Genomic DNA, 26,148 nt, shown 5'->3' with positions numbered 1-26,148 from the left:
TCACAAATTACATCTTTATATATTGTGTGTTCATTAACATACATTTACAATTATTGTCATATGCATTTGTCTTTAAAATCATGTAAGAAAGAAAAACAGGAGTTACAAATCAAAAATGCAATGATCTGGCTTTTATATTTGCCTATCTAGTTACCTTTAGCGTAGCTCTTTATTTCTCCATATGGCTCTGGGTTATTTTCTAGTGTTCCCTCATTTCAGCCTGAAAGACTTCCTTCAGAGCTGGTCTACTGGTGACGAACTCCCTCAGTTATCTTAATTTCTCCTTTCCTGAAGGATAGTTTTGTCAGATATAGAAATCTTTGTTGACAGGGTTTGTTTTTCACCCTTTCAGTTTTTCAAACAAGTCCTCTCACTACTTTTTGGTCTTCATGGTTTCTGATAAGAAATTGCCTGTTAATCTTATTGAGGATCCCCTGTCGGTGATGAGTTGCATTCTCTCTTGCCACTTTTGAGACTCTCTGTATTTGTCTTTCAATAATTTGAATATAGTGTGCCTCAATATGAATCTCTTTAAGTTTATCTGGCTTGCCTGGAGTTTGCTGAGCTTCTTGGATGTGTACATGACACGATAGACATGAGTCTTTTGTCAAATTTGGAAAGTTTTCAGCCATTATTTCTTCAAATATTCTTTCTGTCCTTTTCTCCTCCTTTGGCTTAATAGTATCCCAGAGGTCCCTTAGGCTCTGTTCACTTTTCTTCACTCTTTGTTTTTGCTCCTTGTTGTTGTCGTTAAGCACCACTGAGTTAGTTCCGACTCACAGCAACCCTATGTACAACAGAAAGAAGCACTGCCTGGTCCCGCACAAGCCTCACAATCGTTGCTATGTTTGAGTCCACTGTTGCAGCCACTGTGTCAGTCCATCTTGTTGAAGCCCTTCCTCTTTTTCACTGACCCTCTATAAGCATGATGTCCTTCTCCAGCGACTGGTCCTTCCTGATATCACATCCAAAGTATGTGAGACGAAGTCTCACTATCCTTGCTTCTAAACAGCATCCTGGTTGTACTTCTTCCAAGGCAGACTTATTCATTCTTCTGGCAGTCCATGGTATATTTCAATATTCTTCACCAACACCATAATTCAAAGGCATCAATTTTTTTCTGTCTTCCTTATTCATTGTCCAGTTTTAGCAAGCATATGAGGCAACTGAAAATACCATGGCTTGGGTCAGGCACACCTTAGTCCCCAAAGTGACATCTTCACTTTCGAACACTTTAAAGAAGTCTTTTGCAGATTTGCTCAATGCAATACGCCATTTGATTTCTTGACTGCTGCTTCCATGGGCATTGATTGTGGATCCATGTAAAATGAAATCCTTCAAAACATCAATATTTTCTCAGTCTATCACAATGTTTGCTTATTGGTCCAGTTGTGAGGATTTTTGTTTTCTTTATGTTGAGTTGTAATCCATACTGAAGGCTGTAGTCTTTGATCTTCATCAGTAAATGCTTCAAATCCTCTTTGTTTTCAGCAAGTAGGGTTATGTCATCTGCATATTGCAGGCTGTTAATGAGTCTTCCACCAATCCTGACACTACGTTGTTACAGACTGAATTGTGTCCCTCCTCCCAAAAAAATGTTTATCAACTTGGTTAGTCCATGATTCCCAGTATTGTGTAACTGTCCACCATTTTGTCATCTGATGTGATTTTCCTATGTGTTGTAAATCCCACCTCTATGATGTTAATGAGGCGAGATTAGTGGCAGTTATGGTAATGAGGTAGGACTCAATCTACAACATTAGGTTGTGTCTTAAGTCAATCTCTTTTGCGATATAAAAGACGGAAGCAAGTAGAGAGACACGGGGACCTCATACCACCAAGAAACAAGGGCGAGGAGAATAGCACATACTTTGGACACAGGATCCCTGCACTGAGAAGCTCCTCAACCAGGGAAGATTGATGACAAGGACCCTCCTTCAGAGCAGAGAGAAAGCCTTTCCCTGGAACTGATGCCCTGAATTTGGACTTCTAGCATACTAGACTGTGAAAGAATAAATTTCTGTTTGTTGAAGCCATCTACTTGTGCTATTTGTATTATAGCAGCACTAGATAACTAAGACACATTTTTCTTCATACAGTCCAGCTTCTCGGATTATTTGCTCAGCATACAGATTAAGTATGGTGAAAGGATACAACCCTGATGCACACCCTTCCTAATTTTAAACAGCGCAGTGTTCCTTTTTCTTCCAGAATGACTGCCTCTTGGTCTATATACAGGTTCTGCATGAGCACAATTAAGTGTTCTGGAATTCCCATTCTGTGCAATGTTATTCGTAATTTGTTATGATCCACAGAGTTGAATGCCTTTGTATAGTCAATAAAACACAGGTAAACATCTTTCTGGTGCTCTCTGCTTTCATCCAAGAAGAACTGTCTTTGCTCCTTAGACTGGATTATTTTAATTGTCCTATGTTCAATTTCACTGATTCTTCTGCCTGCTCAGGTATGCTGAATTTAGATTTGGTTCCCTTTTATAATTTTGACCTCTTTGATGATGTCAGCATTTTGTTCATACATAGTTTTCATTGTATACTGTAGTTCTTTGTCCATGATTTCCTTAAGCTCTGTGAACATATTTAAGACAGCTGATTTAAAGTCTCTGCCTATAAGTCCAATATGTGGGCTTTCTCAAGGACAATTTCTGCCTTTTTTTTATTTTTCCTGTGAATGGGCCATCCTTTGTATGTCTTCTAATTTTTTGTTAGAAACTGGTATTTTGAATATTATAATGTAGTAACTCTGGAAATCAGATTCTCCCCACCCATCAGGACTTGCTGTTGTTCACTGCTGACAGGTACATTAGTCGAATTGTTTATGAACTTTTCCCAACTATTTTTGCAAAGACTGTATTCCTTGTGTGTCAATCCACTGAGGTCTTTGTTCTATTATCTCAATGGTCAGCCAGTGGCTGGACAGAGATTTCGTTAAATGCCTGAAGCAAAATAAATAAATCAATAAAAATAAAAACACTCTCCTGGTCTGCAGATTGGTTCTGAGCTGGGGTACTCCTTCAGTGATAAGCGGGACTGCTTCCAACTCTGCCTTAGCCACCACCTCCTGATATGTAGAGTCCAAAGATCAGGCAGAGGCATACGTCTAGGGTCCCTGTAGGTCTTTTCCAGCCACAGACACGTATGCCGCACTCCAGATTCCCCAGTACATGTGGGAGCCCTTCAAAGAACTTATTCAAAAGATCTTTCTCCTCAGCCACCTTCTTCCCAGGATTTTCAGTCTGTTTGCTGCTCCATCCCTTGCCACAAGTGCCTATGGCTAGTGTATGTTTTTAAATGCTTTCAAAAGGCACCACCTAGTCAGCTACTCTAGCCCAAGGACGGGGGAGGGGTGAAATAACACTGAGCCTCTGCTCCAGTCCTTCGGGGAACCACTACACAGGTCGAAACACATAACCACAATTTTTTGAGATCCATGTCCATGTTGGCCCCTTGGCAACAACAAGACACGCCAAGAACATGGGCTGCTGTCCCCATGGCTACCGCGATACTTGAGCATGAAAGATCAGATCCAGAGTTCTGAAATTGATTCTGTCAATTTTTGCCAGTTTATCGATAGACTGATTTTTTAAGTTTCTTGTCCCACCATTTTCTGTCTCATTTAATCTTCACAGCAATTCTACAAGAAGAAAATCACTATCTTGTTTTTACATATGAAAAAAACTGATACAGTGTGGTGAAATGAGTTCCTTTATGTGGCCTTTTGCCTTGGTTCTTTGGAAAAACAACTTGAGAGATTTTTTTCCTAAGCCCTGAGGAGTTACCTTTGCCCTAGTTTTCTATCCCAGAGGGTTTGTTACTTTTGTCCAGGTTGATTGACATTTCCTGGGTAAACCATAAACAACTTGTGGTTTGATACTATTTGTCTGGTCCTGGGCTGCAGCCTGCCCTGGGATTGGTATGCACCTTACAGGGATTAGTCAATGGACTATGCAAATGAGGTGAGTTATAGCCTATCATGCAAAGGAGATACCTGTTGGCTACCAAGAGAGGATTGGTCAGTTTGTAGCCCTGCTGGGAGGGGCTATGCCTTGAAATTGAAAAGGAGTTGTGTATATAAGCAGCCAACTCCACAAAGGTTTTTGGGAGACAGAAAGAAGGAGGAAGAGAAGCAGAAGGAAGAAAGAGAGAAGAAACACAGAGAGAGAGGAGACAAGGAATCTCCTAAAAGAACTGTAACACAGGTCAAGAGCTGTAACGCTGAAGACAGTGAGAGGCTCAAAATAGGCCCAGTGGCAGAGCCTGTGGCAACTGGCCTGAAAGGGGCCCTGTGGCAGAGTAGGTGGCAAAAGATGACAGGGCAGAAGGGAGCCCCTCGTAAGGGGGCTGGGAGGAGGCCTGCACTGCTGGCCGAGAGGAGCTGAGAGAGCTGTCCAGCACCGACGGAGGCTTTGCCTACGTGCTTCCTGATCCTAAGTTGTAGCCTGTTGACCCCGACCCTGAGTTGTACCCTGTTCCTTAATAAACCATTTAACTGTAAGTATGGTCTGTGATTTCTGTGTGGCCACTGCAATGGATTATCAAACCCAGATGAGAAGTTGAGAGTGCCATGGGAGGGAAGGCTGGTGCCAGAAATCACTAAAAAGGTTGGAGAGTAGAGGTATGTCTGACCTCCACCTCGTGGGGATCATCACTGGGCTGACCCTGATTTCCATTATACCCCCGGAAGTTAGACAGGTTTTGATGCTACACCTACCACCATTTTACACCCAGAGAGGTAAATGATTAGCTACAGATCAGACAGCTAGGAACTGGGAGATGATAGCCAAAACTTTTCCCTACACCATGTGGTCTCTAAGAAAAACTGAGTTATACATAAGAAAACCAGTAGATAGATATGACGTTGAAATAAGAGGTTTAATGTAAAGAAGTCTACTTTGCAAACACCAGAGAATCAAGTCAAAACTAGTAGAACTAATAAGGGATTTAAATCAAGTGATCTGATAGAGGGCACATGCATAGGAGTGAAAGAGCTCTGGGGCTTCATAAGGGTAGGTAGCACTTCTGTCCCACATACCACTGATCGCTCAGAACCTACCATGGTGCCTCCTAAGTTCTAGAAACAAGCTCAATGATTACATGTCAAATGAATGACTGAATATTGGTAATAGCCATAATCCTCATAAAATGGGTGAAGATGTATAAATATTTAGGATTGGTAGCACTTTAAGTGTTTAGCAAGAGATCATATCACAATTGTATTTAATTTTTACATTTACATACCATAAACTCACCATTTTAAAGTGTTCACTTCAGTGGTTTTTAGTATATTCACAGAGCTGTGCAACCATCACCAGTATCTAATTTTAGAACATTTTCATCAACCCCAAAAGAAACCACACACCCATTAGCAGTCACACTCCATTCTTCTCTCCCTAGCTCTGGGCAACCACTAATCTTTTCTGTCTCAATGGATTTGCCTATTCTGCACATTGAACTTGAATGGAATCACACAATATGTGATCTTTTGTGTCTGGCTTCTTTCACCCAGTATGTTTTCAAGGTCCATCCATGTTGTAGCATCTACCGTACTTCATTCCTTTTTATTGATGAATAAGATTTCATTGTGTGGTTATACCACATTTTGTTTACTCACTCATCAGTTGATGGACATTTGGATTGTTTCTACTTTGGGAGTTGTCTTAGTCATCTAGTGCTGCTGTAACAGAAATACCACAAGAGGATGGCTTTAACAAACAGAAATTTATTTTCTCACATTCAGTAGGCTAGAACTCCAAATTCAGGGCGCCAACTCCAGGGGAAGGCTTTCTCTCTCTCTAATGGCTCCAGCGGCAGGTCCTTGTCATCGATCTTCCCCTGGACTAAGAGCTTCTCAGCACAAGGACTCAGAGTCCAAAGGACACACTCTGATCTGGCACTACTTATTGGTGGTATGAAGTCCCCTTTGGTGAGCATTCACATGAGACACAAATATCTTCATTTCTTTGGCCCATTGAGAAGGTCTATCCACATACCTCTTCCCCATACCTCCTCGTCTCCAATTTTCCAATCATGTTTCTTCCACATCCCTGACCATTCAGCCAAACCATTGGACACAATCCATGAATCAGAATACAATCACACATCTGGCCATTTCTCCTTCAAAGCAAAGGAACAACCAGTTGCCCTGCTTAAAGTTCTGCCCATTGGGAGGATTTCCCTTCATCAAGGTCCTTCAGGGAGGTCCCAGAAAGGGGCTGTAGTGCTGCCGCTGTCCACCTTCATGTTGTGCCTGCATATCGTGAGAAACCATCTGTAAACCAGGCACAAGTTTTCTCTTCTTCAGTCAACTGATCATAAGAACTCCCCATGAGGCCATAGGTGCAGGCTGGGAGATGGAAGGTAATGTGACAGGAGGGGAGACCATAAGCATTTGGGCCACTTCCTCATGCAACTTACTTGTGCCTTCAGGTCCTGCTCAGGTCCGGTTTCGTATATACCACTTCCATTTAATGATGGAGTGCAGCTGTGCATGTCCAACTTTATGGCTCTGTGGGTCAGACAACACTCACTTCATGATGGGCAGCTCAGGCTGCATGGTGACTTTATGTCCCATGGTTAAGCATTCAGTCTTTACTAAGGCCCAGTAACAAGCCAAAAGCTATTTCTCAAAAGGAGAGTAGTTATCTGCAGAGGATGGCAGGGCTTTGCTCCAAAATCCTAAGGGTCTGTGCTGTGAGCCACCAACAGGGGCCTGCCAAAGACTTCGAACAGCACCTGTATCTGCAATGGACATTTCAAGTCCCATTGGATCAGCTGGATCATACGGCCCAAGTGGGAGAGTGACTTGCCCTGGCAGCCTAAACCTGTTGCAGAGCCTTCTCTTGTTCTGGCCCCCACTCAAACCTAGCAGTTTTTCGAGTCACTTGATAAACAGGTCAGAGTAGCACACCTAAATGAGGAATATGTTGCCTCCAAAATCCAAAGAGACCCACCTTTTCTTTGTTGATTGAGTGCAGTCACTTGGACCCTACTACTAAGGGGTCCAATCAGCCCCACAAAGTTAGGTGTCTTAATTCAATTAGGGCAGTTTCCACTGTAAAATCTAACATATAAAATAGCAATCACAGCAATCTTCAAGGATGCTGGGGCTCCCTTCACAAATTAGTTCCTCACAGTTGTGGTAAAAGCTGTGTCCTCTGGGTACTCCAAGTGTGGGTCTGTGGGTTTAACCTGATAAATCCACTCCAGCAGCCCAATTTCCCTAAGCCTTTGGATATCTTCTTCTACAGTATACTAAGGCAGGTCTGGTACTTCAACTTGATTTAGGGTAGTCCACTGCATAATCCATGCTTCAGCAACCCGACGAAATAAACTATTAGATCCTTTTGTAACTTCTCAAGCTGAAACACTGAATGAAGAATCTGTGGTTAGTGAGCTCATATCAATACACTCAGACTGATCTATCTTTATGTTCCTTGCACCACTGACCTACATCCTTAATAGCCTATTGCCACACATTTATTTCCCAGGTTTCTGTTTGTACATATTAGAAAAGTCGAGCAGTTCTTTTGGAGTGTAGCATTACCTCCTCCTGGGTCATATCTGTACTTCACCTTTTCAGGTTCGTTGGGACTTAAGTCTAGTTACAGGTCGAGAAGCCAAAATTGGTAGTGGGGAAGTGTTTTGAGAGAGATAGATTTATATCAAGGATATGGGCCCACACAGTTGTAGAGGCTGGAATGTCCCAGGTCCATGGGTCAAGACAGAGGCTCCTCTTGATTCACGTAGCTGCAGGGGCTTTTTGCTCACACTGGGTCCTGCAGCTGGCTCCTGTTTGTCTGACCTCCAGTTCTTGGGACTTAAGCTAGCAGCTTACCTAGCATCTAATTCAGTCAATGCCCCAGGAAATGACTCAAACAAGGGCTCTTTAGATGTACCTAAGTTAACCTCATTAGATGGGGGTGGAGGGGCTAATGATTTTACTGAGCAGAGTGGTTTAGCAGAGAAACATGGACTAATCTCTTCAGATGGGAGTAAGAGGAATGGTTTTGTTTGCAAGAGTGATTCAATGGAATTTAGGGGCTCAGTGTCTCCAGCTTCCTGATTATCTGCCCATATGTCCCCATCCCAGGTTTCAGCACCCCATGTCTTCCCAATCAATGCCCTCACTTTAACTTCAGAGACCTCTCGAGGTTGGCAATTGAGTTGGCATTGTAATTCAACCTCTCTAACAGACTCTGGGTTTGGTTTTCGGCAACATCAGCTCTATTACTACAGGAAGTAAGGCTTTCTTTCTAAGCATAGGTGGAAGCTTTGAGGTCATTTATGCAGCACTTGAGCTCTGCCTCTGAACCCCTGAGTGCATCTCTTTCTTTCACCAGTTTGTCTAGAGAAAGTAGGACCAACCAACCAGCTTCCTTATACTTCTCAATATGGTAAAATTGTAGAAAGGTATCACACATGTAATCACCCAGAGCCTCACCTTTCACCAATACCTTATCTATTGGTGATGATATTTTGCATATTTGTATTGTCACCTCATGCCATGGATTAGCAGTGCCCTCTCTACTACTGGAAAGAGTCGTCAGCATCTTTAAAACTAGACTTGAGAATCAATTTAGAAAATTTATCCTTATAATTTTGTTTCTCTAGAACCACTCTTGGTACCAAATGTCTTAGGCTGGGTTCTTTAGAGAAGCAAAAACAGTAAAGCATACAAATCCATATACATATATATAGAGAGAGACTTATATCAAGGATACGGCTCACACGGTTGTGGAGGCTGGGAGGTTCCAAGCACATGGGTCAGGATAGAGGCTTCTCTTGACTCACATAGCTGCAGCAGCTTTTTGCTTGCACTGGATCCTGCAGTTGGCTCCTGTTTGACCTCCAGTTCTTGGGACTTGAGCTAGCAGCTTACCTGCCATCTTGCCTACTGATCTTGGGATTCATCAATCTTCACGGCCTGTGAACAAAATCCCTGCCCTCTGACCTCCTGATCCTGGGTTCGCCAGCTCCTGTAGCTATGTGAATCAGGAAAAGTCTCCATCCTCACCCATGGACACAGGTTATTCCAGCCTCTACAACTGGGTGAGTCATTTCCTTGATATACATCTCTCTACATACAAGTATTATACATTTCACTAGTTTTGTTTCTCTGAAGAACCCAGCCTAAGATGGAGGCGTTATGAATAATGCTGCTCTGAACACTCATGTACAAGTTATTTGTGTGGGTGAACGTATATTTTCATTTCTCTTTTGTATATTTTTCTATTTTTTGTATATATGTACAAGTGGAATTGCTGGATGATATGGTAACTCTATTTTGAGGAACTTGCAAACTATTTTCCAAAGTGACTGTATCATTTTATAATCCCAACAACAAATGAGAGTTTCAGTTTCTCCACATGCTTGCTAACACTTGTTATCGTCCTTTTTTTGTAGTAGGTATGAAGTGATATCTCATTGCAGTTTTTATTTGCATTTTCCTAATGACTAAAGGTTTCAAGCATTTATTCATGTGCTTGTTGACCTAACTGTACTTACTTTTTAAAGCCATTTAGTAGAAAACATAACAGAAAAACAAAAAACATTATAGATAAATCCAGAAAGAAAATAAATAAATATAACACAAACTAAGAATCTCTGGAAACAATAGAAAAATCAAGAACCAAATCAGCAAAATAGAACCCGAACACGGAGTTTATAGAATAAAGTATAAAAATGGCTTTAAAACAAATGAAAAGATCTATACCTTCTGCCTTTACTTTCTCAATACTCATTATTTACTTAAACTCCTGCAATTTGGTTTCCGTTCCACAGCTCTTCTGAAGCTTCTTTCTCAAAGGTGACTATGACTGTTCCCCTACAAAATTACAACCATCGCCATAGTTACTATTTATTGAGCATTTACTAGGTGCCAAGGCTATTCTAGGCACTTTATGTACATATGAACTCATTTAATTCACAACAACCCTATGAGACAGGTTCCATTCCCATCCTCACTTTAGAGAAAACCACAATATAGAGAAGTTAAAGGACATGTCTGAGGGTTACACAGATGTGAGGGGCAGAACTCAGATGATATGTTCCTTTAGTAAATTAGATTTGATTCTTGGAGGTTTCCTAGTCAAACTTTCCACTGGAAAAGGGATTCCTTCCTCTGAAATTCTTGGTTCTGTGGCCTCGGCCAGGCACTGTGAGTGAAGCATCAGTGCTTCACAGAAGAGAGCATTCTAGTATGGCCTATTCTAACAACTAGAAGGTATTTCCTATGTTTAGTTGAAATCTTGTAACTCTGATTCACTGATCTTGGAATAAAAAATAAGCCCATCCTAATATAATAATACATAGAGAACCCCAAAGATTCCACAAGAAAACTATTGGAACTAATAGAAAGATTCAGCAGACTAGCAGGAGACAAGGTCAACATACAAAAATCATTTGGATTCCAAAATACCAAAGAGAACTTCATAAAAGAAATAAGGAAAACAATACCATTTATATTAGCCCCTAAAAAAATAGTTAGGAATAAATCCAACCAGGGATGTAAAAGACCTATACAAAGAAAACTACAAAACGCTATTGCAAGAAACCAAAACAGACCTACATAAATGGAAAAACATACCAAAGGAAGACTCAACAATGTGAAAATGTCAATTCTACCCAAAGCAAACTACATATATATATATATATATATATATATACACACACACACACAGGTATAAAGTAATCCCAATCCAAATACCAACAGCATCATTTAACAAGATGGAAAAGCTAATTACCAACTTCATATGGAATGATGCCCCAGATAAGCAAAGCATTATTGAAAAAAAAGAACAAAGTAAGAGGTCTCACACTATGTGATCTCAGAACCTACTATACAGCCATGGTAGTCTAAACAGCCTGATACTGGTACAACCAGAGACACACAGACCAGTGGAACAGGGTTTAATCTCTAAAATCTATAGAATACTTCAACATCTCAATAACAAAAAGACAATACAAAAAATGGACAAAGGATATCAACATAGACACTTCACCAAAGAATATATTGAGGCAGTTAACAGACACATGAGGAAATGCTTGCGATCATTAGCCATTAGAGAAATGCAACTCAAAACTAAATGAGATGCCATCTCATCCCGACATTACTAGAACGAATCAAAATAAACAGAAAATAACAAATGTTGGAGAAGTTGAAGGGAGATTGGAATTCTTATGCAATGCTGGTGGGACTGTAAAATGGTACAAGCATTATGGAAAATGATACGGTGACTCCTTAAAAAGTTAGAAATAGAAATACCATACGATCCAGCAATCCCAATCCTAGGAATATATCCTAGAGAAATAAGAGCCATCACGTGAATACACATATGCACACCCATGTTCACCGCAGCATTATTCACAGTAGCAAAAAGATGGAAACAACCTAAATGCCCATCAACAGACGAATGGATAAACAAACTGTGGTACATACACACAATGGAATACTACACAATGAAAAAGAACAATGATGAATCCGTGAAACATCTCACAACATGGATGAATCTGGAGGGCTATGCTGACTGAAATAAGTCAATCATAAAAAGACAGCTACTGTATGAGACCACTATTACAAAAACCCAAGAAATGGTTTACACACAGAAAAAAACAATCTTGGATGGTTACAAGGGAGGGGAAATGACTAACTACATAGTAGACAAGTGTTCAGTTTGGTGAAGGGGAAGTCAACACAGCCTGATCAATGCAAAGTCATAGAAGCTTCCCAGACACATCCAAACACCTTGAGGAATGGAGTTACTGGGACTAAGGATCATGGTTTTGGGGAACATCTAGGTCAACCAGCATGACACAGTTCATAAAGATGTTCTACATCCGACTTTGGTGAGTAGCGTCTAAAGTCTTAAAAACTTGCGAGCGGCCATCTAAGATGTATCTACTGGTCTCATACTGCTGGAACAAAGTAGAATGAAAAAAATACCAAAGACACAAGGAAAACTGTAGTCCAAAGGACTAATGGACCATATGAAGCAGCCTCCACCAGCCTGAAAAAAAAAATGAGCTCAGAAAAACAAGACGGTTGGTGCCTGGCTACCACCACCAACTTCTCTGACAGGGATCACAATAGAAAGGCCAGGACAAAGCAGGAGAAAAAATGTAGAACAAAATTCAAATTCACCAAAAAGACCAGATTTACTGGTCTGACAGAGACTGGAGGGACCTCCGAGACTACGGCCCCCCGGCACCCTGCTAACTCAGAGCTGAGGCCACTGCCGAAAGTCCACCTCTCAGCCAAAGATTAGACAGGCCTATAAAACAATTAACATGTGAGGAACTGTGCTTCTTAGTTCATTCAAATATACATGACCAAATGGGGAACACCTGCCCAAAAGCAAAGATGAGAAGGCAGGAAGGGGACAGGAAAACTGGACGAATTGACACCAGGAGCCCGGGGTAGAGAGGGAAAGGAGAGTGCTGACACATTACGGGTATTACAACTAATGTCACAAAACAATTTGTGTATAAATTTTTGAATGAGAAACTAATCTGCACTGTAAACTTTCACCTAAAACACAATTAAGATTTTTTTTTTTTTTAATTATAATAAGCCCATCCTTCTGACAACTGTTGAGTATCTGAAAATTGTCGTGGTGTCATTCACCGCCACTCCCAACAACATCTCTTACCGTTCTTTAGTTCTCTCCTCTAAACTAAATATTCTCAATTCCTGACACCATTTGTCTCATGACCAAGTTTCCAAAGGCCCCACCATTTTGGCCAGCCTTCTCAGAAAGTTACTCTACTTTGTCAAAAATCCCTTTTAATGTTATCACTTAAAGAAAAATATGGCAAGATTATAAACCACCTTGATCTGAACCTTTATACTTCACCGCCTAATTTGGAACTCACTTTTTAAACACCAGTCAAAAAAGTCTCCAAGTCCTTTCTGCGGCACTGATGTCAAATCCAGAGGCCATTTAAAAAAAAAAAAATTAGATTTTAAAATAATTTTAGACTTACAGAAATGCTGCAGAAACAGTACAGAGTCCCCGTACACCCTTCTCCCAACTTTTCCTAATGTTTATTTCTTCCTTAGCCATAATACAATTATTGAAAGCAGGAAATCAACACTGACCTAATACCATTGACTATTCCATAGACCTTTACGGTCACTATGAGTCAGAATCGACTCTCAGGCAACAGGTCTGGAAACCCTGGTGGCGTACTGATTAAGAACTACGGCTGGTAACCAAAAAGCTGGCAGTTTGAATCCACCAGGCACTCCTTGGAAACCCTGTGGGGCAGTTCTACTCTGTCCTATAGGGTCGCTATGAGTCGGAATCAACTCGACAGCAACAGGTTTATAGACCTTACTTGAATTTTGCCCAGAAGCTATTTTCAGCTCTCAATCTTCTAGATGTCTTTTCAGGACTTGACTCTCATAACAGCCTTTCTCCTCCTCTTCTCTTTTTTAACTGGCCTCCTGTGACCCTACACTATTCTAGTCCTTCTTTTACTGCTCTCACCCAGTAAACATTTAACTGGTACACATTGTACAATCTTGAGCAAGAGCTGTGCCCAAAATAGAAAGACGTTCCTTTGCACAGAATAGGCTTCCCTCCACACCAAGTGCTGGCTTCCTTAAGAGACCAAAAACCAAAACCAAACCCATTTCCATTGAGCCAATTCCAACTCACAGCGATCCTATAGGACAGAGTGGAACAGCCCCATAGGGTTTCCAAGGAGTGGTTGATAGATCAGAACTGCCAACCTTCTGGTGAGCAGATGAACACTTAACCACCGCACAACCACTGCACCACCACGGCTTCTTAAGAGAGGCAAAGGGGTATTCATGGTAAGGACCGAGTTCAAAGGTCACATTCTCTATGAAGCCTTCCTGACTTCCCCAAAGTAAAAAAATACTTACTACTTTTCACTCTGCCTGAGCGTTCTGGACACATCTCTCTATTACAGCCCTTTCCCCAATAGTAAATACTGAGCCCCGATGGGCCAGGCCTGGAAACAGATGCCTTAACTCACAGTCCAGCTCCACTCCCCTAGCTAACCACAAGACAACTCTCCTTATTCCCCTCAAATTCATCATTACTAACATAGGACTTATTTTCTACCTCAGTCAGTTTGCTCCCTCCCAAGCCTCATATTTGTCAATAGCCCTGCACACATTGTAGTTATCCATGTCAAAAAATGTTGGTATTCAATCTAAAATTTCCCTCTTAAATTTATGCTCCTAAGAATTCCTTTTCATCCAAAACTATTAGTACGTACCTACCATGTACAAATTGCTCTGTGGGAAAAAAGGAAAGGAAAATTTCTGAAGAACAGAATCAACTACACTTATCTTCAATAAAATACCTACAAATATTAAATAAAAGGATTAGCAATTCAAGAGAATTCACAAGTGTTTCATGATGGAGCCAAATAAGTGGCAAGGAAAAAAAAAAAAATTGATGAATTGAAAGAAACCGTAAGAGTGGGCCAGTGTAATGAACGAGAAAAATTTTACAAAGAAGGTAGAAATTAAGTCTGGCTTTACCAAATCCTAACAATCAGATGTCATACATGGCCCTGGATCCTGCAGAATAAACCAGTTATGAAAGGATTCTCAAGACAACTGGAGAAACTTGAATACGGGCTGGGTATTAGATGATATTGAGGAACTATCAATTTTGTAAAAAGCAACAGTGGTTTTGTGGTCATACAGGAAGGAGTTGCTATTTTTAAGAGATGAATGATACTGAACTATTTAGAGGTAAAATGCCTTAGCATCTGTAATTGATTTAAAACTTCAGGGAAAAAAGGGGGGGGAGGGCTGTCTTAGTCATCTAGTGCTGCTGTAACAGAAATACCATGAATGGATGGCTTTAGCAAAGAGAAATTTATTTCCTCACAGTAAAGTGAGCTAAAAGTCCAAATTCAAGGCGTCAGCTCCAGGGGAAAGCTTTCTGTCTGCTCTGGAGGAAGGTCCTTGTTATCAATCGTCCCCTGGACTAGGAGCTCCTCTGTGCAGGAAACCCAGGTCCAAAGGATGCGCTCTGCTCCCAGCACTGCTTTCTTGGTGATATGAGGTCCCCACTCTCTGCTTGCTTCCCTTTTCTTTTCATCTCTTGTAAGATAAAAGGTGGTGCAGGCCACACTCCAGGGAAACTTCCTTTACACTGGATCAGGGATGTGACCGTAGTAAGGGTGTTACAATCCCACCCTAATCCTCTTTAACATAAAATTACAATCACAAAATGGAGGACGACCACTTAATACTGGGAATCATGGCCTAACCACGTTGACACATATTTTGGAGGGACACAATTCAAACCATGACAGGGGCAAATATGGCAAATGTTTAAAATTATCCAACCTAAACCAAAAAAAACCCCATTGCCATTGAGTCGATTCTGACTCACAGCAACCCTACAGAGCAGGGTAGAACTGCCCCGTAGTTTCCAAGAAGTGCTTGGTGGATTTGAACTGCCAACCTTTTAGTTAGTAGCCATAACACTTAACCACTATGCCACCAGGGTTTCCATCCAACCTAAGGCGTGGGTAAAATGATGAGCGTTCATTATAGCATCCCACTTTTCTGTGTATTGGAAACTTTTCATAAAAACAAAAAAACGCAGTTTTAAAGGATAGGTTGGATCCATTCATATAAGCCAACAAAGAGCTCCTCATTCAGAGTGGATGAATCACTATAATGGTCAGCAAAAAAAGGAGATCCTCAACAAGATGAATTGACAGATACAGTGGCTACAACAATGGGGTCAGACATGGCAACGAGTGTGAGGACAGCTCAGGACCAGGCAGTGTTTCGTTTTATCATACTTACTGGTCTTTATGAGGTGGAGCTGGCTTGACACCTAGCAACATAAATTTTTTCCTTTATGATGTTAACGCAGTAAATTACACTGACTGATTTTCAAATGCTACATCAAATATGCATCTTTGAGGCAAACCCCACATGGTCAAGATATGTTATCCTTTTTATATGCTACCAGATTTGATTTGCTAATATTTTATTATTATAGATTTTTTACATCTGTTTTCATACAGGAGGCCTGGTGGCACAGTGGTTAAGGGCTTGGCTGTTAACCTAAAGCTTGGCAGTTTGAATGCACCAGCTGTTTGTTCCTTAGAAACTCTATGGGGCAACTCTACTCTATTCTATAGGGTCTCTATGAGTCAGAATCAACTGGACAGCAAAGAGTTTGGTTTTGTTTTCATTTTCATAAGGGATATTGGTCTTTAATTTTATTTTCTTTGACAGGTTCAGTATCAAAGTTCTGTTGGGAAGTATTCCTTATGCATCTATTTTTCTGAGAGTTTATATAAAATCAGTATTATTTCTTCTTAGAAGTTTCCTAGAATTCACCAGTGATGCCATCTTACTCTGGGATTTTCTTTATGGGAAGATTTTTAAAAACGAATTCAATCTATTTAATAGATACTGGAATATTCATTCAGGATCTTCAGATTTTCCGTTTTTTGTTCTGTCAGTTTTGTTTAAATTGTATTTTTCAAGGAATTCGCCAGTTTCATCTAAGCTCTTATATTGTTTTAAAGTTGCTTATAATGCCCCTTTATTCCTTTGATTTATGGTAATGTCCCCTTTCATTACTGATGTTGGTTACCTATCTTTTTTTCTTGATTAATTTTATTAATCTTTTTCAAATAATTAACTTTTGAATTTGCTGACTTTCCCTATGGCCTGTTACCTATTTCATTGTTTTCTGCCTGTATTTTTTTTCTATTTGCTTCAGGTTTAATTCGTTCTACTTTTTCTGTATTTTTAAGATGGAAACTTAGGTGATCGTTTTTACATCTTTTTTCATTTCTAATATATCATTAAAAGCTCTAAATTTTTCTCTAAGCAATACTTTGGTGGCATTGCACAAATTTTGATATGTTGTGCTTCCATAACTACCCACTACGTGTAGCCAGACACACGAAAAGATGTTCAACGTCATTAGTCATCAGGGAAACACAAACCAAAACCACAATGAGACACCATTTCACTCCCACTAGGATGGCTAAGATAAAAAGCAAACAAACAAAAAACTCAGAAATAACAAGTGCTGGAAGAGATGTGGAGAAATTGAACCCTCATCCACTGCTGGTGGGAATGCAAAATGGTACAGCCATTGTGAAAGCAGTCTGGTGGTTCCTCAAAAAACTAGAGGTAGAGCTGCCATATGACCCAGCAATTCCACTCCTAGGTATACACCCTAGGGATTTAACAGAAGTAACATGAACAGACATATGCACACGCATGTTCATCACAGCACTACTGACAACAGCAAGAAGATGGAAACAGCCTAAGTGTCCATCAATGGATAAATGGATAAGTAAAACGTGGTACATATATTCAATGGACTATATGAAGAAGAACACGGCATCAGGACTGGAGGAAGATTCATTAACAACCTTCAATATGCAGATGACACAACCCTGGTTGCTGAAAGTGAAGAGGACTTCAAACACTTACTGATGAAGATCAAACATCACAGCCTTCAGTATGGATTACACCTCAACATAAAGAAAACAAAAATTCTCACAACTGGACCAACAAGCAACATCATGATAAACAGAGAAAAGATTGGCATTGTCAAGGATTTCATGTTACTTGGATCCACAATCAACACCCATGGAAGAAGCATTCAAGAAATCAAAAGACACACTGCCTTGGGCAAAGCTGCTGCAAAAGATCTTTTTAAAATGTTAAAAACCAAAGAGGTCACCTTAAGAACTCAGGGGCACTAGACCCAAGCCATAGTGTTTTCAATCACCTCACATGCATGTGAAAGCTGGACAATGAATAAGGAAGATCAAAGAATTCACACCTTTGAATTATGGTGTTGGCAAACAATATCCAGAAGAACAAATAAATCTGTCTTGAAAGAAGTGGAAACCCTAGTGGCGTAGTGGTTAAGTGCTACGGCTGCTAACCAAACGGTCGGCAGTTCGAATCCGCCAGGCGCTCCCAGGAAACTCTACGGGGCAGTTCTACTCTGTCCTATAGGGTCGCTATGAGTCGGAATCGACTCGATGGCACTGGGTTTGGTTTTTCTTTGTTTTGGAAGAAGTACAAGCCAGAATGCTCATTAGAAGCAAGGACGGCGAGACTCACATACTTCGGACATGTTATCAGGAGGGACCAGTCCCTGGAGAAGGACATCAGGCTCCGTAAAGCGGAGGCTCAGCAAAAAAGAGGAAGACCCTCAATGAGATGAACTGACACAATGGCTGCAGTAATAGGCTCAAGCATAACAATGACTGTGAGGATGATGCAGGACCAGGCCATTTTTTGTTCGGTTGTACACAGGGTTGCTATGAGTTGGAACCGACTCAACAGCACCTAACGACAACATACAATGGAATCTACCCAGTAATAAAGAAGAATGAGTTCCCAAAACATCTTCGGACATGGATGAACTTGGAAGGCATTATGGTGAGCGAAATAACTCAATCACTAGAAGACATATTGTATGTTCTCACTTTTATGAAACGACACGAACAGGCAAATGTACAGAAATTAATGTTCATTAGTGGCTACCAGGGACAAAGAAGAGCACAGGAGGATTCACTCTCTAGATAGTAGGCGCTTGTATTTTTGGTGATGGAAAGGTAACACTAAATGAGTGAAGCACGCACAGCCCGACAAGGTAAACGATGTTACTAAAAGGTACACAAGAAAAAAGGACCTTTTGGTAACTGCTATGACATACAATTTTGAAACAACAGCAACAACACCCAAAAAATAGACACGCGAGTATGTATGCATGTAGACGCATATGTATATAGGTATGTACATGCGAGTATATATTTGTGTACGTATAACCCATTGCCATTGAAACAATTCTGACTCATAGTGACCCTACAGGACAGAGCAGAACTGCTCCATAGGATTTCCAAGGAACGGCTGGTGGATCTGAACTGCGACCTTTTGGTTAGCAGCTAAGCTCTTAACCACTGTACCACCAGGCGTCCACAGGTGTACGCATACGCGTGTATGTGACTGAATGCACATGTATACGTATATATAACAAGGCACATAGAGGGCACAGTTGCAGATACTTCTTAGACATAATCAAACACCTCAAAGGATTGGCTTCCTGGGTTTGAAGTGTTAGGACCATAGTCTCATGGGCCATCGCTGTCAACTGGCATAATATAGTTCATGAAGTTTACATTCTACATCCTAGCTTGGGGAGTAGTGTCTGGGGTCTTAAAAGCTTGAATTTGGCCATCTAGGATAAAACTATGGGTCTCCACGCATCCAGAACAAAAGAAAGAAGGGAACCAAGGGCTCTAAGAAGAAACTAGTGTACAGGACTAATAATAGTCTACGCGAACCACAGCCTCATCTACCCTGAAACCAAAAGAACTAAATGATGCCTGGCCACCACTACTGACCGTTCAGATCAGGCCCACGATCAATGGACCGTGATAGCACGGGAGAAAAATGTGGAACAGAACATAAATTCCTAAAAAACAAAACAAAAACCAGACTTACTGGACTGGTTGAGAACAGAGGACTACTGTCCTGAGATACTCCTTAAACCTTGAACTGAAACTACCCCCTAAGGTTATCTTTTAGCTAAATAATAGTCAGGCTTATAAAATAAAGAATATCACCCATGAGTACTGTGCTCTTTTAAAAAATCATCTTTATGAGACCAAATGGTCAACAAATACTTTAAAACAAAGATAAGAATGTAAAGGGGCAGGGAAACTAGATTACTGGGAGTGGAACAACCAGAACAGAAATATGGAGAATGTTGACAAATCGTAAAGAATGTAGTCAGTGTCACTGAACAATTTGTGTAGAAACTGCTGAATGAGAAATTAAACTGCTATGGAAGCCTTCACCAAAAACATATTTTTTAAAAGTATTTTCTAATCTCCCTTGTGATTTCTTCTTTGAACCAAGAATTATTAAGAAATACACTGCCTAAATTTCTACTATTTGCAGGTTTTCTAGATATTTTATTGTTTTGGGTTTCTAATTTAATGGCATTGTAGCCAGATAATATACTCTACGACTCTGATCCTCTTAAACATTTTGAAATTTATTTTAGGTCAGTGGCGTAGTGGTTAAGGGCTATGGCTGCTAGCCAAAAGGCCACCAGTTTGTATCCACCAGCCGCTCCTTGGAAACTCTTTGGGGCAGTTCTACTCTGTCCTATAGGGTCACTACGAGTCGGAACTGACTCAAGGACAAGGGTATAAGGTACTTAAAGAGCCCTGGTGGCATAATAGTTAAGCAATCGGCTGATGACTGAAAGGTTGGAAGTTCAAACCCACCAGCTACTCTGTAAGAGAAAGATGTGGCATTCTGCTTCCATAAGATTACAGCCTTGGCAACCCTATAAGGCAGTTATACCCTGTCCTAGGGTCTTTTTTTTCAGGGTCGCTATGAGTCAAAGCTGACTGAATGGCAATGGGTGGCACAAATAGTTTGCTCTTGTCTACTAGCCCGAAGGTTGGTGGTTCAAACCCACCCAGTGGCACCACAGAATAAAGGCCTGGCAATCTGCTTCCATAAAGATTACAGCCAAGAAAATCCTATGGAACAGTTCTACTATAACACGTGGGACCACCATGAGTCAGAGTCGGCTCAGTGGCAATGGGTTATACAGTCCAGTTTGATGAATGTTGCACGTCCACTTGCAAAGAACGTGATTCTGCAATGGTTAAGTGTATCACTTCCGTGAATGGCAATTAGGTTCAGTTGGTTGATAATGCTGTTCAAATCTTTTATATCTTACCGATTTGTCTGCGTTCTATCAATAACAGGTGTCGCTATCTCTTCTCCTTTGGCTTTCTGCAGTTTGAATAGGATATGACTGCGTGTAGATTTTTTGGTGTTCTGAGCTTCCTGGATCTATAGTTTGGTGTCTGTCTAAAATTTCGGAAAATTCTCAGCCATTACTGCTTCAAATATTTCTTCTGTACCTTTCTCTTTTGTCTCCTGCTAGTATTCCCCTTATGTGTATGTTACATGTTTTGTAATTGCCCCAAGTTCTTGGATACTCTGCTTTTTTTTTTCTCTTTGCTTTTCAGTGAGAAGTTTCTACTGCAATACCTTCAAGTTCACTGATTCTCCCCTCAGGTATGTCCAATCCACTAATGAGCCCATCAAATGCATTATTCATTTCTGTTGCAATGTTTTTGATTTCTCACATTTCCTTATAGTTCCCAATTTCTTTGCTTAGGCTACTCATCTGTTTTTGCATGGTGTCCACTTTTTCCATTAGAGCCCTTAACATATTAACCATAAAAAAAAAAAAAAATCATAGTTATTTTAAATCCCCAGTCTGATAATTCTAACTTCTCTGCCATTATCTGAGTCTGGTTGTGATATCTGCCATTTCTCTTCAGATTGTGTTTTCTGCTTTTTAGTATGCCTTGCAATTTTCTGTTGAAAGCCAGGCGTGACATATCAGGTAAAAGGAGCTGGTATTCTTTCCAATGTGAAGTTCTGTTTATCTTCATGTAGCAGTAAGGGGTGGGGGGAGAGAATCCTTGTATGAGATATAAGTCATATTATGCCACTCCTCTACTTAAACCCTGCCTTTTCCCTCAAAGGAAAAGTCAAAGTCCTTTAAGTGGCTTACAAGTCCTACATGATCTGCCTTCCATTACTACTTTGGTCTTGCCTCCTACCGCGTTCCCCCTTCGCTCCATTCCAGCCACACTGGTTTCCTTACTGTTTCTCCAATACATCAGGCATGTTCTTGCCTCAGAACCTTTGCACTTGTGCCCTCTTCTGAAATGGTTTTCCTTCAGGCATCCCACAGTTTGTGCTCTACTCAACTGTCACCTTAACAGAGACACCTTGCCTTCTACCCTACATTAAAAGCATCTACTTTCTCACCCTGTCCTAGAATTCCCTTACCCTCTCACCCAGCTGTATTTTTCTCCAAAGCGTGTCTCACCATCTTATTTGTCTATTCATTATCTGCCTTCCTGACATGAGAATGCACGTTCCATGAGGGCACAGTCCTGCCTCTTTCATCTGCTGCTCAATACTCACCGCCTACAACAGTGTACGGTACACAGTAACATACAATCAACATTTGTTGGATAGAATACCAAACAACAGACAAATCAATTGAAAGACAATATTGGGTGGCACTGAGAACTGCGAAGCCTGGGTTTGAGCCCTGATTCTGACTCCACAAAAACTTTCCCAATGACTTCCGCATTCTGCTTTCCTAGAACTCCCTGCTCCAACCCCAACTCTTTCATAGCCTTTCTAGCTTTCCACCCAGGGCTGGATGTGGCAGTGGCTGAAGCAGACACTCCACAGGGTGGAGGTAGGACACAAAGCAATGGTGCAAGGGCAGGGAAGGCAGCTGTGAAAGCTATCTGTATCCATATCTTAGCTTTGGTTGTCTGCATTGAAAAAGAGCCAAGTAAATCATGTAGGATGTCACTAGACATCATAACAGAGAATTTGTCATAAAATAACAAAGAGTTCACTGACTCAGCTGATAAGACATGGAGACTCTTCATCTTGGGGTAGTCCATTCATCCAAGCACTGGGCATGATCTTTAGTTTGGAAAAGAAGCCATGGTGTAAAAGATCCAACTTTGGAAACAGATTGTTTGGCCTCAAATCCTGACTCTGTCACTTACCATCTATGTGATCTTGGGAAACTGGTGTAATTAAACTGGGTTTGTTAAACGAGTATAATAATATCAATCACATACAGATTTTGGAAGGATTAAATAAATGTGAAGTGGTAAGCACAGAAATGGGCACAGAGGGAGGGCTCTATGAAAGACTACTGTTACAATTATAAAATATTACCACCACCACCCCCGTACAGACAAAAGAACTTCAATATTTTCAAGAGTGGGAAAATTAATATACAGAGAAACTTTTATTTTTAGTGAGCTATTAACACAGATCTCATCATTTAAGTCTTCTTAATTACACCATGTGATACAAAAAGACCAAAACTGTCTATAAATCTTTGATTAAGAATATCATCTTAATTTGAAAAAGCACAATTAAATATTTTACTGTAAAGTTTTCCCCCAACTTGTTCTTTCCAACACCTCTGAGAAGTTCCAACCACAGACAAAAAGGGAGAAAAGAGCAAAATAGGAGGAAAGTCCCAATGAATTAATACGGAAAAATTGTACAATGCCATTTTATATTAAAAAAAAAAAATCTGATTTACAAACTAAAGTATTATACACTACTAAAAACTTGACGATGACAAGTAATAGGTAGTTTAACATATATTTTGATCCATATGAATTAAAATTTAAACAATTATTTGATGCCTTTTTGCAACAGCTTTAGAATACACAACTAAAATAAATGTAAATAATTATTAGGAAAAAAAACTCTGAAAATAACATTTTTTTAAATCACTGCTTCATATCCCACATCTAGATGGCTTTATATAAAGCACTGGTCTTTGTGATTCACAAAAAGCAGGTGCTGATGCCTGAGCACAAACTGAAGTGACAGGAGAAACTCCCAATGCTATTAGAGCCCTAAGTGTGAGCCCTGATCTAATAATCTGTCTTTATTAATTCCCTTTCATTTCATCTCTGTGAAAGAGGGGAGGGACAAGGCAGAGAGAGAGGGCTAGGCGTGCCTACTCTGTTCTGTAGCATCTAGTTCAGTGCCAAGAACAATAAAATACAAGTATTCATCAGAGCCCAAAAATGTTAAAGTCTAAGTAAGGAGGAAAACTAATTTCCTAATACACATATATATATTCAGAGCCCCTGGGTGGCACAAACAGTCAAGCACTCGGCCACTAACTGAAAGCCTGGCGATTTAGGTCCACCCAGAGGTGCCTTGGAAGAAAGCCTTGGCAATCTACCTCCAAATGGTCACAGCTACTGAAAACCCTTTGGAGTGCAGTACTACTATGAAAACTCATGGGGTCGTCATGAGTGGAAATCTACTCAATGGCAACTGGATTGGTCATCTATATATGGCGTATATTTTGGGAAAATTAGTTTCTGAACATATATATGGTATATAGAATACACTGTACATTACTGTTAGGTACCTAAACCCACTGCCATCAAGTCGATTCCAACTCATAGTGACCCAACAGGACAAAATAGAACCGCACCATAGGGTTTCCAAGGTTGTAAATCTTTACTGAAGCAGACTGCCACATCTGTCTCTGACAAAGAGGCTGCTGGGTTCGAACTGCTGACCTTTTAGTTAGCAGCCAAGCACTTTAACCACTGAGCCACCAGGGCTCCCTACTGTCATGCACAGTGATTACACAAGCAAATTCTGAAACAAACTGCCTGGGTTTGAATCCTAGTTCAATTTATCAGCGGGGTGATCTGGGCAAGTCACTTTACCTCTCTGTGCCTCAGTTTCCTCATCTCTAAAATGGATCTCTCATAAGGTTGCTGTGCAGATTAAATGAAACACACAAGACACTTAGAAAAAGGCCTCACACACAGAATGTACACAATAAATGTTAGCTCTCATTTTTAAAAAGGCAATACAAACAAATGGCTTAATTGGAGAGATTTCCACCAAGTTTTCCCTCCAAAAGGCCAACTGGCGCTTGGGGAGCACTCTACATTCTCAGCTCTCAGCACTGCCACTAGCCTCTGCAGATAAGAAGCATGCCTACGCTGAATTAGTGTAAAAACTGTTTCTTAAAATCAGGCATTTCCCTATTATCCAACCACCCCACTCCCCCACCCCCACTGTTCCCCCCACACACACCCTCAAATATTCCACACCAAGGGTGTGCCCCAAGCAGGGTGTCCCGCTCCGCTTTTCTTTTACACCCCCTGGAGGTCCCTGGAGAAGCCATACTTTTGGTCGGCGATTCCCTGGACCCTGTCTATTCAAAAAGGCAGGTGAGTCTCCAAGTCAGGTTTTTAAACCGAGCTTAAGAGGAGTCAGGTGGGACGCCTACTCACCCTCAAGTTTCTTAAACAAAGGCAACAATTTAAGATGGTTACAATGTCTTAACTATGGGTTAATTAAATCCCTTAGTGAGGATGGAGCGCTCGAGAAAATCCTGCAGCTTAATGCCCCCATTTTCAAAAAAAGAGGGAGAAACCTCCAAAATGACAAATTTGAATTTCTACACGCTAAAAAGCCTTTCAGAACGAGGGATGTGGAGGAAATGCCTGCTGTATACCGTTACCTACATGGCTGCACAGAAACAAGGCTGGAAGCACACAGACGGGGCAGAGCGTAAACAGGAAAGCAAACGTTGAAATACAGTTGTGCACAGATTTGTTTTTTAAACCACACCCTCCCCGGTGGCGTCTCCGGCTCCCCGGGCTCAAGGGTCGGCGTCACGCCGCCCGGGCGCCCCCTGGGTGCGGCGCCGGCGGGACCCGGACGCCCAGCGCAGAGACCCCCGCGCCGTGGCCGCCCCGGGCCGGGCGCACCCTCCAGGTGCCCCGGGCGCCCCTCCCCGGGCCCGCCCAGCCCAGCCCCCAGCTCCGCAGGCCGCGGCCCTGCCCCCGCGACCCCAGCGCCGCCTGCAGGACGGCCGCGCGGGGACCCGCCCGGCCGAGCAAGGCAGGAAGCCGGCGCCCGCGGGCCCCAGACTCACCATGGCCGAAGCGCCGCGAGCGCACCTCCAGCCCGGAGTCACACGGCGCCGGCGACGCCCGTTGTCCTGGTGACGCCAGCCAGGCGCCCCGCCCCGTCCCCTAGGTGGGCTCGGAGGCGGCCATTGGCGGCCAGCAGACACGTGACGTGTAGGGGCGGTGCCCTTGGGCCGCCCCGCCCCCGAATCCTGGGCGGGGCCTCCTCGTCTCTCGGTTGGGTTTGGACCATCCTCACCTGGTCCCTTTGACGCCCCTCACCTGGCCAATAACCCAGCTGGAAAACTGCCTGGCTGGAAGCCATCTCAATGGATTTTCTTTATTTAAAAAAACAGGCTACACAGGCATTCTTTTGATTATTTTTGATATTTTGATAATTGAAGACACTTTTTTAAAAATAATTTTTATTGTGCTTTAAGTGAAAGTTTACAAATCAAGTCAGTCTCTCACACAAAAACTCATATACACCTTGCTAAAAAAATAACACTCCCAATTACTCTCCCCCTAATGACACAGCCTGCTCTCTTCCTCCACTCTCTCTTTTCGTGTCCATTTCAGGAGCTTCTAACCCCCTCCACCCTCTCATCGCCCC

At 41.5% G+C, this 26,148-nt stretch overlaps 1 protein-coding gene across 6 annotated transcripts in view; it reads right to left on the bottom strand.

Moving 5' to 3' along the window:
* The window catches only part of FBXL2 (F-box and leucine rich repeat protein 2), a 111,252-nt gene extending 85,636 nt beyond the window's left edge, over positions 1-25,616 (bottom strand). For 3 of the 6 annotated variants that reach the window (XM_023554869.2, XM_023554868.2, XM_064277434.1), the window contains exon 1: positions 25,562-25,616. In XM_023554869.2, coding sequence (XP_023410637.1) covers positions 25,562-25,564 — 3 coding nt within the window. In that variant the 5' untranslated portion in view covers positions 25,565-25,616. The remainder of the gene's footprint in view (positions 1-25,561) is intronic. The other 3 variants (XM_023554875.2, XM_023554870.2, XM_023554872.2) reach the window with 1 other exon arrangement.
* Between the last annotated feature and the right edge of the window lie 532 nt (positions 25,617-26,148).

The sequence above is a fragment of the Loxodonta africana genome, chromosome 27 (assembly GCF_030014295.1).
Source record: "Loxodonta africana isolate mLoxAfr1 chromosome 27, mLoxAfr1.hap2, whole genome shotgun sequence".
NCBI classification, from domain to species: domain Eukaryota; kingdom Metazoa; phylum Chordata; class Mammalia; order Proboscidea; family Elephantidae; genus Loxodonta; species Loxodonta africana.
The sequence above is the reverse complement of the archived record's forward strand: the minus strand, read 5'-3'. Positions and strand labels throughout refer to the sequence as shown.